Genomic DNA, 13,531 nt, shown 5'->3' on the forward strand with positions numbered 1-13,531 from the left:
TCAGTCGGAGGGGTGAGGAGACAAAGCCAGATGAGATGATGAGGTAAGATCTAAGGACTGAACCCACCTGTGATGCTACGAGTCAATCACATCACAGCAGTTCTTCTGAACACTGAGCAGTGTTTTATTTTCATTTTCATTTCATAGGTAATAAGGTTGAGGTAGCCCCACAATACATACTGCAAAGTTATCTTTTGCCGGATTCAAAAGGAATGCCACCTTTAACAATTCCCTTTATGAACTGGACACCTAATTCATAAATACTATAGCAAACACAACTTGAAAAGCACACCAGGACATTCCACACTGTAAAGTTAGCAGTAGCAGATGCCATGGTTATTGAAGATAACTCATCTAAACAATACAGATGGTAATCTGGTAACAATGGTAATTTTTGAAAGAACAAAAAACAATTAGAATAACAAATATAAATGCCACACGTCAGGCATCTAAAATGTCATAAGATGTTATCCCTTAATTCTGTCATAAGATGCCAACCCTTTGCTAAAAAACTTGTGGATTCAAGCCAGATTGCCTCATACGTTTACCTGTCTAGAAGGCGGAAACTTCAGACAGGTGGGAGGAGTTTCAGGCAAAGTGACCTCAACATATTAGCAGTGTCAGTTAATACAAGCCACAGTGAAAAAAGTGTTAAAAATTTCACACATATATGAGGCAAGTTTGACTGTTTGAAAAACTTTTATACACATTTGTTATCTTGTGCCATTGATTAAATTCCTTATATACTGCACTCATTCCTCTTCCTGTAATGCCTTAAATTTCTTTTATCTTTATCTTTTATATATTATTATTTTATTGATACCAATCTTTTAATACTGCGTATGCCTTCATCGATGTCTATCCATGTCTACTCATTCTATGAATAAATGACAAAGCACTTTTATAAGTTGCCCTGTATAAGTGCATCTGCCAAATGCCATAAATGTAAATATTTAAAGCATCAACTTTGTGTATAAAATATGTTTTATGAACAAACTAGCCTTTCCTTACACAGAGCCGTTAAAGAAGGTGTCCATTGCGCCACTCGGCTAGTCTGCCCTCTATTTGATGCCCCTGATGCTTCTATATCACCCAAGGAAATCCCAAGAAGTTTGTAAAACTATTCCATTGATAAAGTACTCTTAAAGACCCAAAGCCTAAACTCATTCATATTGCTGCCATCGGTCTTGGCAGTTCATAGCCATTCCTTACACGTTCATTTTCACACACTTTAAATATGACATACACACTTTTCCCTCCAGCTGTGCATAAACAATAAGCTTGTGAGGGTTAGGGCTGTTTAACTAGAGATCAGTCTAAACCGCATATCATTAGCACCTCAGGCAGTGTGAAGGAGCAGTCATAAATAAAGCAATTGTCAATGCTGCCTCCATCTACATTAGGAAAACACATTTCTCTTCAGTCATGTCATTTGGGTCAGTGTTGCAGAGGGTACATGAACATCACACTGTGGCACCCTGTGTCAGAGGGTTAATTAACTATACTCTCGTTTGGCCAGTTTTGCCTTGTCTTTCTGGCCTGCGTCATCCATCAGAGGCACTGTCATGGGGCTCGGTACAGAGAAAGTGTTCAGACTCACTCAATCAATCACAAACGCAGTCAGGACTTGGAGTCATCTCTCCTCCCACCACATGCCAAAGGGGACAGTGGTCTTGTCAGGGACAGGGTAACCCTGTGATAATTTTAAACGCAAAGACTCAGAGTGCCCTGGTCTGGGGTCAGCGCTGATGTGCACATCATCATAGTGAGGACTATGAATATGAGAAGGCCAAATGATCATGGAGCTGCCCTCAAAGTATGGGAGTTAGCAGAGCTAACAGAGTTAGCAACACTTTAGTTCTGTAGCCTTTCAGGTTGAGCTCTCCATCACTGCTGACTGGCCAGAGATTTTGAGGTGCTCACCCCTGAATCTGTCAGCTCCTTGACATGTCTGAATTTGTGTGTGTGACTGCATGATAGAGAGAGAACTGGCTAAAGTGGAGAAATAGCTGCAGGTGTTTCAGTGGGAGATCTTATCTGATGTTAACAGAGGAATGACACCTTAATGGAGCAGCAGGGGGTGCGATTACGGCCACTCTCCTACCGCCCTCCCAAACCCCTGCCTTTACTGACAAATTAAGATGAATGAGGCAGATAAGGCCTGGTTCCTCACTGTCTGTCCAGCACCCAGATACATCTGGGAGAGTGTGAACAGGCAAGAGTGCATTTTCCTCAGGTTCTGCATCCAACACTGATGCACATGGAAAACCTGAGAATGATAAGTAAATATCCAAGTGTTTTGTTGATACATGGGCTTGAGTATCTTGTTCACCTGACTGCTATTTTTGTGGCTTGTGGTGGGCTGGGTATTGCTATTATTCGTATTATTAGTGTGGAAATTACAAATTACAGAGGTACCAATTTAACACAGGATGCAGATTCCTGTAGTAATTTCATAGTACATTTATCAAGCAAGGAAATCAACATTTAGTTATCACAATACTAGCAAATAAGCAAATAGCAAATAAGCAAATGATTTCTATTTGTATTCTGTGTTTTTGCAACATATAGTTTATTTCAGATTTGGTTTTGTTCATTTACATTTATGTGCCTAAGGGTGCTATCCAAAGCCTTTGATAGATTTCTAGTTGTTAGTAAATCTCTGTCTGAGAGAGAGCAACAGTGATTCATGTTTCCTACCCTGGAACCTACATACCCATGCTTACAATATGTTAACTTAGAATTGTTCCTAATTATACATTATGCTAATGGTAATATTGTGGTATTGTGGTCCAAAATTACCTTCAGATACAGGTGTTTTTGTTTCTGTTCTAGTATTAGTTATATTTTCAAATAAATATACACCCCCTTTTTTAAAAACAGCTGGATCAAAAGAGAAAGAAGTGAGCATCTAGTGTATGTGTATGTGTGTGTGTGTGTGTGTGTGTGTGTGTGTGTGTGTGTGTGTGTGTGTGTGTGCGCGCACTCCTGTAAGCCTTGGTCTGTGTGTTCTTATCTGTGTGTGAGAGCATCCATCCCCTGCAGCTACAGGCTGTGTGTTTTAGAGGCCTCTGTGATGCAGGCGGTGGGAGGCATAATGTTTCACCGAGCTCATCCTCTAATCCTATCGCACACTCCCAGTGACCAGAGCTTAGGCTTCCCACCTGATCTACCTTTATCTGAACAAAGACTGAGAAAGGGGAGCGAGAGAGAGAGAGAGAGAGAGAGAGAGAGAGAGAGAGAGAGAGAGAGAGAGAGAGAGAGAAATGCACATCCATTTGCTAATTCAAACTCTGAAACTAATTGCAAATCAAACTTCTGAAATTCTCACTGGTGCTGTGGGCTGTGTATTTGTGAGAAGTCATGCCTGAATGTTTCTATGGTCCTGTAGTGCATAATGCAAGTCTTTAGTGGAACCATGGGAGTGTATGTCTTATCTGCTGTTAACTGTGCTGAATGTCCCAATATTTCCCTAGTGGACCAGGCAAAATTTCACTATGACAACAACTGATTTAAATCTGCTTTTACTGTGCTGGCACTATGACTAACCTCACAACGTTCTGAAGTTGCCTTAATAAACTGATCAGATTTGTAAAATTGTTTGTGTACAGTATTAAATATGAATTTTACAACAATGGTGAAACTGAACCATTTGTTTTTGTCTTTATATTCTTTAAGATCATAAACACAAACTAGATCAGTCAAATTGCACTTTTAACATACAGACACCTTCAAAGATGTTGTTCCTGTTTTTTAAAGCCTTCTCGTGTCCTTTGAGGTCTTTGATTCCTTGGGATACAGTGGTTGTGCAAAGACGTGTGTGTGTGTGTGTGTGTGTGTGTGTGTGTGTGTGTGTGTGTGTGTGTGTGTGTGTGTGTGTGTGTGTGTGTGCGTGTGTGTGTGCGTGCGCGTGTGTGTGTGAGACACCTTAGACAGCAGTGAGTGGTTTGTAAGTGATGTAGTTATGGGTCATTGGATGGGAATGAAAACTGTCCCAGTGCAGTTTCTCTCTCTCTCTCTCTCTCTCTCTCTCTCTCTCTCTCTCTCTCTCTCTCTCTCTCTCTCTCTCTCTCACACACACACACACACACACACAAACAAACCACCTCAAAGGTGGTTTTTGATCAAATGCTGTTTTAATATTACTGAACAGAAGTTTGAAAGTATGAAATTGTAAATATTTAAATGATGATGTAAATTACACAGCGATGAAATTGTTTGGACATCATCATCTCATTATTTTAAAAGAAGTATTTGAGTATCAGTTAAATTAACATTTGAGAAAGAGGTATGCAAGCTATGTGCACAGACACATTTGAAAGCTTCCTCATAGGTTTTACTTAATCTTATCTTAGCAAAACCATAACATTTTGCCTCATGCTTATTTTTGACACAGACACAGGCCCTATAAAATAATGCCCTATCCTTCTGTGTTTATTTTGAGAAAGCTAGTTTTATGTTTATCAATTATAAACCACAAAGGAGAGGTACAGCAATAGATTAGCCAAGAGTAGAGATGTTTCCATGATAACTTATAAATAAGATCCTACCTTGGTCTGCTCTAGATTCTCTTCACTGTCAAACCAGTAGCATTTATAGGGGACATTTTCCTTTAATTATTTAGGCTGGTTTTGCCAAAATCATTGTAACATGAAGATTGCAGATAAATGATAGAGCAAGTACACTGAGCACTAACTCATCTAAGATGATCTTAACACTACAAAGTGTTTGGGAAACAGGCCCCTGCCTGATTAGAGTACGTATGTTCTACCTGTGAATGCTTCTTCTTTCCTTATTAATGAAGGCTACAATACTCTTTCATGTTACATCTTTGGAATGTCAAAGCTCTGTCTGTTTTTTTTGTTTGTTTGTTTGTTTTCTTTTTGTTTTTGGTTCAAACTTCTGCTCTCTACATGAGTGTTTCCTGTCAGTCATTCTACGCGAGGAAACACTGCTATGCATTCTCTCTTTTCTGAACGTAGATCCGTCAGGTGGTTGAAGAGCGCAAAGAGATACTCCTGCCACCTAGTGGCCAAAAAACCGCTATAGTTTAGGGCATCGTTTACAAATGCTTCGTAGTGTTAAGGTCATCTTAAATGAGAAAGCTATTGTTCATTGTGTCATTCTCGCTATACCATTTAACTATGATCTTTGTTTTACGATGCTTTTGAGAAACCCAGCCCAGTGCAAAATAACATGTAAGCACTAAACTAGAATCTAACATTGGGTTGACAAGGCATTCAGTATGCTGCCATAACCTCCACCAAGGATTTTCAAAGTTGATCATTATTTTGAATTATAATTTAGGTTGAAACATTCATGGAGGTGAATATTTACAGACATGGTTTTTAAATGGTGGAAATCAGTTCTGGACTTTACACTGTAAGAGGTGATATATAACTATTTTTCTTTGAAGGAAGAACCACTGTAATTAGTCTGCTTGGTTAAGATTCAAGGGGCAGATTACATTGCTCAACTACATTTTATCTGTTAAAGAATTATGAGTAAAAAAAGATGGATAAATGTCACTTTATTATTCTTTTTTTTTCATTTTTTTTTTTTTTTTAATGTTTAGGACTATTGAGTAAATTATATAGCTTTAGAGGCAACAAAACCAACAAACAAAAAATACATGCGTCACATTTATCACCGGTGCCACATTTAGAAGTTTTACTACACCTTCCTTGCCAAGATAACAGTACTGTGTGTTCTCCTACCACACCTGATGAGCCATAGAACACAGGAGGACTCCAGCATACAGTATGTCTCTAGAGCATTCTCTGTCCCAGACCAGGACATGCTGACTCTCTGTGTCAGCTCAGCCCATGAGGCTTCCATGGGGTGTGGACAAAAGTTGGACTCTGTGATCATGGAACCACTTTTTTTTTTGTCGATTTGGAAATATGCCTTGAATCACTGTCCTGCTAGAAGATTCAACTACAACCCAGTTTTCCCTCCAGGTATCAATATGGAATCTTCTGGTTACTGAATAAGTCCAGGATGCCATGTATTGTGACAGTGGTTCCTAAAGATATATATATATATATATATATATATATATATATATATATATATATATATATATATATATATATATATATATATATATATATCAGACAATACAAAAAGTATTATATATATATATAGACATACACATATTAGATAACCATATAGTAAAGTAGCAAACATTTTCATGTTTTTAAGCAGAAAACTGGTGCATGTGCAGCTAAACAACCAATAGAGAAGACACCCTGTGCTTACATTTAAATACACATTTCACAACCTATACTTAAACAGAAACATCATATTTGCAGAAAAAATTCTAAACTGTTAGTGTGTTTCAAGTTTAATTCTATCTTAGCCTCCCTAGATTGTTTACTTAATTTAATTTATTATAACATTTGAACGACATTTGTTATAATCAAACGCTCAGGATGTGATCGTCATACATGTAACCATGGGACCGATCAATTCATACAGTTAATAAACATACTCACTGTATTTGTATGAGGCAACAAACCTAGCCCCAAAAGCATATTTCATCTGACACATACATTTTCCTTGAAGCCAAAGTACTGTAAGTCTTTTGGTGACGTTATGAGTATGCCAACCGGAAATGTGGTGTGCCTCTAATATTTCAGCGAACTGTCTTCTTCCACCAGATCATCCTACCATGACAGCATCTCTCAGATGATGCCCTCCACTGTCCCATGAGCAGAGGCCTGAGACCTTAGTACATCATGATGTCCTTGGGTGCGTCCTCAGTGGGTTTCTCCTGCTCGCGCCGCTGTGTGTAGGCAGCGTGCACATACAGGTAGACCAGCAAAATGGCCAGCAGACTGACAGCGATGTACGGCAGTAGCAGGTAGAATCCGACCAGGAACGTCACCTTCTCATCCGAGACCACCACCTCCGAGTCCAGCTGAACCATCTTCTGTGCTACTTTCACTCCGAACATGTTTGCTAAGTACAGCAGTAGTGCCAGGAATGCCAACGATGCTACACACACACACACACACAAAAGGTTGGAAGTAAATCTATCACAAATCAATCTATCACAAATGGCTTCCTAATGGAGCTGGTGTGAATTCATACATGCTTCCATAATCATAGAGTTTTATGCAATTCAGCATTACTTGACGTTGAATTTATTGAACATTTTTCAGACTGAGAATAGAGAGTGTATTTGGTATTTGGACTAATGAAATATTAAAACTTCATTAAATAAAAACCTTACCACCCTCAACTGAGTGCACATCAATGATATAAATGATTTTATAACGGGTCAAGTTAATGTTGAAATGTTTCTGCTCCTTAATGCTGAGATCATGCAGCGTGTGAGTCTGATTTCATACCACTTAATCCACTGCAGACAAACAGTCCAATGGGTCCCATGTAGGTTTCATACGGGTTACTGACAGTGTTGAAGAGCGTGATCAGGATGCTACCTGCAGACCCCACCAGAGCTATGATCAGGAGACCAAGCACAAGGGCATGCAAAATGATTGCAGCACCCCCTATCGTCGTCAACTTGTCAAACACTGAAAGTGAGAACAGCATGTATTTTAATTGAATATATTCACTATAACAGAACAAATGGCACTATTCACTTCACTCCCTCCCATGATTTGAAGTTAAAATTTAAACAAAGATTATTCATGACTGCACCGAATATTCTCATCTCAGTGATAAATAATTAGCGAGTGAAATGAATACTGTTTAACAGTCTTTTTAAGTGAAATATTATTTGACTGAAACTGAAAATGTATATGGGATTACATGAATAAAAATGTACAGAAATTGAGTTGTAAAATGTAATGGAGAAAAGGTAATTTATGTATCTAGAAAACTTTTTTCCCCCTTTTTTCTCTGCCATAAATAAGAAATCAGATCTGTACCTGTGTACTTCATATTTTGCCTGTACCTTCATAAATGATCATTTCAAATAAAACAATAGGCTTCATTACTTCTTTGTGAAACAATATTTGCCAGAAATATCCTCTCTCTCTTTTTATTAGTTTATTCATCCCCTTGTCTTTAAGATAGCCACATTGTTTTAGCAGGCTTTAGTAGTGTCTACTTATACAAGACTTTTATATGCAGTTGTTCTTGTTAAAGAAAACATCGATACAGTCATTTCACTTGGTAGATGCCAAGAGCAGTGTCTTACCCGTGACCTTGTCTATAAAGTCGAACCTGGGGCAGGCTATCTTCTCCTCGCTGCCGTTAAATAGGCCCATCTGGATGGTGACAGAGCCACCGTCCATGCTACCGTTTTGGGGGAAGCACGCCAGGGTGGACTGGACCCAGTCCGCGGACATGCTATAGCCGAGGATAGCCACACCGCCGATGCTCAGCAGGGCGCTTGAGAGGAAATACAGCACCTTCTTAACGGACGGCATGGTCGCGCTGCGCGCTTGTCGGTACAACCAGCAAGGCCCAGAACACTCGCAACCGTTCCGATGACCAGGGAGGGAATTGCTGGGTGTAGAGGTGGCAAGTGGGGCAATAAATAGTTGCCATTGATACCGTCCCGTTCTTCAGACCTGAGAGCAGTTTAAGGGGTTCATTTATTTCTAATAAAAGCAAGACTTGAGAAAGGAAAACTGGCTTCAGATCAGTGCCAAAAGATAATGACACTCCCTTCCCCGATCCTAAAGTGCAATAAAACAATTGGACCTTTGGTCGATAAACAACAGGATTTGTCATGGGATTTATGGTGCACACCAAAACCATCATAAAAGGGAATGACGTGACTCTTGAAAAATCAAATATGCTCTAGCATATCGTTTCTATTAATATGTGTCTGAATGACATGAATGAATATATTACGTTTTTGATGTACATGTATGTGTAATGTAATCTAATTATGTATATAAATCTAATAACATATTTGTTTGCCCTATGATCACCGCTAGGCTCTTGATTATTGATTTATTTCTTTATTTTTATGCAGACAGAACTCACACAATTTATCTAAAAACATATGTTTAGGTATATGTTTAGGTTAAATGATTTGCGTTGTGTTAGATGCAAATGTTTAGAGCCATCTTTCTTGTAGTCCACTGCACTGCTGGTCCAAAGTGCATGACGATCATAAATCACCATGGAGATAAACCAAACACACGTAGCAGGTATGTGAAGAGGTATTTGTACCATGATCAGTGACTGAGAGAATGAATGTGGTGTTGATATGCTTTGCTCTTGTAAATTTACCTCATCAGAAAATGCCTGGAGCGTTTGTGTAAACCAGTGCTAATAAATCCAGTAGATGGCGCTTCTTTTAGTTGTCAATTTTAAACGAGCACTACAGCGCCTTGTCAACCCACAAAGCAGACTTTCATAGATATTCTACTGAGCCCAAACTCCACGACGTCTTTAATGCGATTATTAGCATTACAATGATTTGTTATCATTAACAACAGCAACACAAACAATAACAATAATGTGCATAGTAAAAAAACCCAATGCACCCGCTTCCTTATCGAGTGAATCAATGCTATTAATCATATTAAATCTGTCCTCTTCTCTTCGTGTCACGGTCGTGAGGGTCAAGCCGTGAGGCTCGTGCGTGCCTCATTAAAACGTACCCTGGGTTCTGTCATCTTGAGCATGTCATTTCCGAGATGCTCGCCAGGCGGCTCCCTCTCCCTGGCGCGAAGAAAGCCCTGGAGAAAAGCCTGAACCGCTGACAGAGGAGTCATCTGCGGATAAACAAAAATTCGTCCCTTTCCGTCAAACAGCAACTCCATTCACAAGTCCCGCCCGGGCGCACCGTAGCCTCGCGTTCACCGGACCGTGCCAACTGCCGTTCAAAATCAGCACCGGGTTAACTCCACGTATATGCATGGTAAGGCACTGAACGTTTCTACAATTATTCCTTAAATGACGGGAAGGTAATCGTTGTATCGTGTGTCATTTCGCAAGCGTAACAGTGGTGCGCACTGGTGTGGAAATGCGCAAGACGGGCTTTTCCCGGTCATCCTCATGCACAGGTAGAGTAGTGTAACCCCTCGGAATGCAGCCGAGAAGGTCGGACACTGCACGGCGAAGTCCAAACCATGCACGTTAGCTCAGCAGGAGATTTACAGTCGTTCGAGAGATGTTTGTTCACTCTTTAAATACAGGCCTTGTATTGTAAACCCATTTGTGGAATCGAGGTGGTGAATATTTCATCTTGCGATAATAAGGCAGTTTATATGTGAATGGATATGGGTTAGTGGAACAGGCATTAAACAATAAAACGTGTAGGCTACATTGGTCGTTTGGTTCTCTTTTTTTTCTTTTCTCTTTTTTTTTTATTTGCGAAGGAGGCTCATGTCTTAATCACGCTGACCACCGAGGGAAAGGCGGAGGATAGGAATGCCGTGCGGTGCCGGACAGCGCGTAGGTGGCTCGGTTCGTGTCCGCTCAGCGCTGATAGGAGCTTCGCGAAACTATGCAAAGAGGACGTGAACACTGCTCAGAGGACGGTCCTATAAGGGAAGACCTTAGCGACTTTGGGAGTAATATAGGACGTGCGCGTGTCCGTCTGTTTAAACGTTTCGTACACAGACAGGGCAGATATAAACATCGACTGAAGTGCCGTGATTTCCAAAAGGCTCGTGCGCCGGGTCCCTTCACGTGAGCGGTTAGGTTAGTTGGCTTTCCAGTGTTCCGTCCGTGATGGTACTACTTTTTTTTTCTTCATTTCATGGTTTTTACTACAAAAATGAAATGTAAATCCGTAACGACACCAATAAGTCTTTGCCTGAGGAAGACAAAGGAATAGTTTAAAATCAATAAATATAAAACAAAATCTAAAAAAGTTTGTTGGATAATTTACACTAGGCACAGTTCAGCAAACAGGTATGACAATGGCAATAACACTGTGGTAAGATGTGCTCATCAGGAACACTCAACATTCTCTAGGGCAGTAAGGAAAGCAGAAAAAAAAGTGTTTCTTTGCACCACTCACAAAAAGACTCCTCTTAGGATCATACTGGAAATCTTCCAGCGGAGTGTTATATTCATTGATCAAAATCAAATGGCAGAGACTGTCAAGAGATGTTATTTTCTGAACCCTTTACCTGCATAAACATTTTACATTTACAACATTTGGCCTGCACTTGTATCCAGAGCAACTTACATATATTTCTTGGTAATGACAGTGCATATGCTGCCTCAGAGTGAGACCCATGACCTTGGTCTTGATAGCACCTTGCTTCAGCTGCTCAGGTTAGCTACAGGAGCGTTTTGGGCCGGATTTTCTTTTGCATTGTTTTTTCCTTCTTCTAGGTGGTCCACTGGAACACACGGCCTTTTCTTCATATTCTGCACTGGGTCTACCACGATCACTGTGAAATGCAGTACAGTGTGTTAAACAGTGGCTGCAGTCTAGGCGGTTGCAAATTAGGCGTTGCAGTCTAAGCCTTTACACAGATTTCGATAGCTCTTAAAGAGCCGCAACAAAGGATTTGTGTTTTGCGTCTACGAGGACGGCCAAGGCAGAGAGCCTATGCGACGCCAGTCTGCTCGACTCTTCCTGAATTACACCAGGTGCTGCTTCGCACGTCTTTGACGTGGACAATGACGCTTGGCAAAGTCTCCTTGCCGTGTTCCTCACTCTGTCAGGTGGCAGTGTTAATCGAGAGAGAGAGTATCCGGAAGTGAGGGAAAAGGAGGTGAAAGTGCTAGGATAGGATAGGATGTTATCAACCTCAGTTGGGAAGGCTGTTCAAAGGTCTGGAGTAATCACAGTCACCCAGTGCGTCAGAGGACTGCTCAGCGATTGATCTTCTCCATCCACACTGCTTCTCTAGTCAAGCATAGCCGATGCACATTCCAGCGCTCCAGGAATTCGGTCCTTGAAAGTACTCACTTGGGCCATGTGATGTGTGTGGGTGTTTGTGTGCGTGTGGGTAGCTGCAAAGTTAAGTATGATTTCATACAGTATGATACGATGTAAAATGATTCACTGTGTGACTGTGTCTTTAAGGTTTTCGGTGGGACTTTGCTGGTTCAGTACACTGAAATGCAAGGAAACACTGTCTAAAAAGCTCTGGAGACACAGTGGCCAGTTTGTCACTTCCTGCCTCTGAGCAGGAAGCCAGAACACCCCCCCATCCATTACACTCACACTCTCTCTCTCTCTTTCTCTCTCTCACACACACACACACACACACACACACACACACACACACACACACACACACACACACACAAAGAGGATGCTATGAACTGGTAGTGGAAGAAGTGCTGTTCACAATAGCAGCAGGCTGTCAGCCTCAAACCCCAGCCCTCTACAACAGTGATCTTTGGTGCACTTTTCCTGTTACAACACATGCAGAAAGAACACGATGCTCAGTAGACCTCAAACTGCTCAACACCAAGTGGCCAAGTGTGGCACTGAGGTTAGACAGTGCAGGTCTGTGCAGGATGGGGTGTAGGCTCTGTGCTTGCCTTTGGCACAGTTGCCATTCAGCTGTGCAAACACGGCTGTGCTGTTTTACCTGCGGCCTCCTCCTTCCTCTCTCGGTGCACTGGTGCAAGGCCTGAGTGCCACCTGTCATCACGAGCACTGGGGAAATACTGCAGAAGTGTGCTGGTTAGGAGGGATGGACAGAAGAAGTTTGTTTAGGCAACAAATGTTCAAATAATAGTTCTCTTTTTAGTTCACCTGTTCAAATTCATGGGTTTACACATGGAAAAATGGACTTTAACAGGCTGTCTAAGGGAATCTTGAACCTGTGTCTTGGGTGCTCTTTCAGAACTGTTCAGTGGGGTTACACAGCTGTGCTGTTTGGGGGCTGATCCTCCTCTACAGCTGTGACTGACATATCAAGCCCATCTGTCTGAAGGAGACGTAGCATTTGTATGCGATGTCTGAAGTAGCAAAGCGCACGCCGTATGGCATGCACATGCAGAACAGGAGGGGGACAGAGCTGAACATATGTGATGAGCACTGATGATCTACTTCCTGTGTTCCATAAAACACAGGCGGGGAACCAGATCAAAGTCCTTCAATTTCCAGTCTCAGCGCAAAAGTGACCCTCAGTGTCCTAGACTGAATCCATGCACGAACTTATCCCTAAAGAGAAACCATCACTGCAGAGAAACCTGATGTTGTTCTATAGAGTAGTGCAAACACTACTAATGTTTTTAGGAATATTATACCATTCCTAATGTTTTTAGGAATATTATACCAGATTATCTCTCTATCTTTCTAAATCAACTTTTAAGTAGTTTCTGAGAAGTAGGTTTATGTATTGCACTTGGGTTTTGTGAAGTCCTACAGCAAAATGTTTCTATGACAAAATGCACAAGCACAGTTGGTAAATTCTCTGCTTTTTCTGGGTGAATCAGAGAGGAATTCCTCCACTTTCTGGCAGAGGTTTGTCTGTAAGGTCTGTGTGTAATGTTTGTGTGTAAGGAAGGGGATCTGGTTTGTGTGTAAGGTCTGTAGGTAATGTTTGTGTGTAAGGAAGGAGATCTTGTTTGTCTGTAAGGTCTGTATTTAAGGTTTGTGTGTAAGGAAGGGGATCTGGTTTGT

At 41.0% G+C, this 13,531-nt stretch overlaps 2 protein-coding genes across 4 annotated transcripts in view; one reads left to right on the top strand and one right to left on the bottom strand.

The window, feature by feature from the left end:
- Positions 1-6,729: 6,729 nt before the first annotated feature.
- On the bottom strand, positions 6,730-8,402 carry clrn3 (clarin 3). Its single transcript, XM_027017504.3, has 3 exons — positions 8,171-8,402; positions 7,356-7,541; positions 6,730-6,999 (listed from the first exon to the last, which is right to left on the bottom strand). The coding sequence occupies exons 1-3, from the start codon at positions 8,400-8,402 to the stop codon at positions 6,731-6,733; spliced, it is 687 nt and encodes a 228-aa protein (XP_026873305.3). The 3' UTR covers position 6,730.
- A 1,037-nt stretch (positions 8,403-9,439) lies between these two features.
- The window catches only part of ptprea (protein tyrosine phosphatase receptor type Ea), a 58,189-nt gene continuing 54,097 nt past the window's right edge, over positions 9,440-13,531 (top strand). For 2 of the 3 annotated variants that reach the window (XM_035533750.2, XM_035533749.2), the window contains exon 1: positions 9,444-9,850. The gene's annotated coding sequence lies outside the window, so the exon portion shown is untranslated. Of the gene's footprint in view, positions 9,851-13,531 lie in introns of all 3 variants that reach the window. The other variant, XM_035533751.2, reaches the window with a different exon arrangement.

This window comes from Electrophorus electricus, chromosome 15 (genome assembly GCF_041902795.1).
Source record: "Electrophorus electricus isolate QZ-2024a chromosome 15, ASM4190279v1, whole genome shotgun sequence".
NCBI lineage: Eukaryota > Metazoa > Chordata > Actinopteri > Gymnotiformes > Gymnotidae > Electrophorus > Electrophorus electricus.

Bases quoted from the DNA above. Each gene is read 5' to 3' on its own strand.
- clrn3 (XM_027017504.3), bottom strand. From the start codon at position 8,402: ATGCCGTCCGTTAAGAAGGTGCTGTATTTCCTCTCAAGCGCCCTGCTG. The intron at 7,542-8,170 runs GTAAGACACTGC...TCTCACTTTCAG, and splicing joins CTTTATAGACAAGGTCACGG to TGTTTGACAAGTTGACGACG. The intron at 7,000-7,355 runs GTATGAAATCAG...GTGTGTGTGTAG, and splicing joins TGTCTGCAGTGGATTAAGTG to CATCGTTGGCATTCCTGGCA.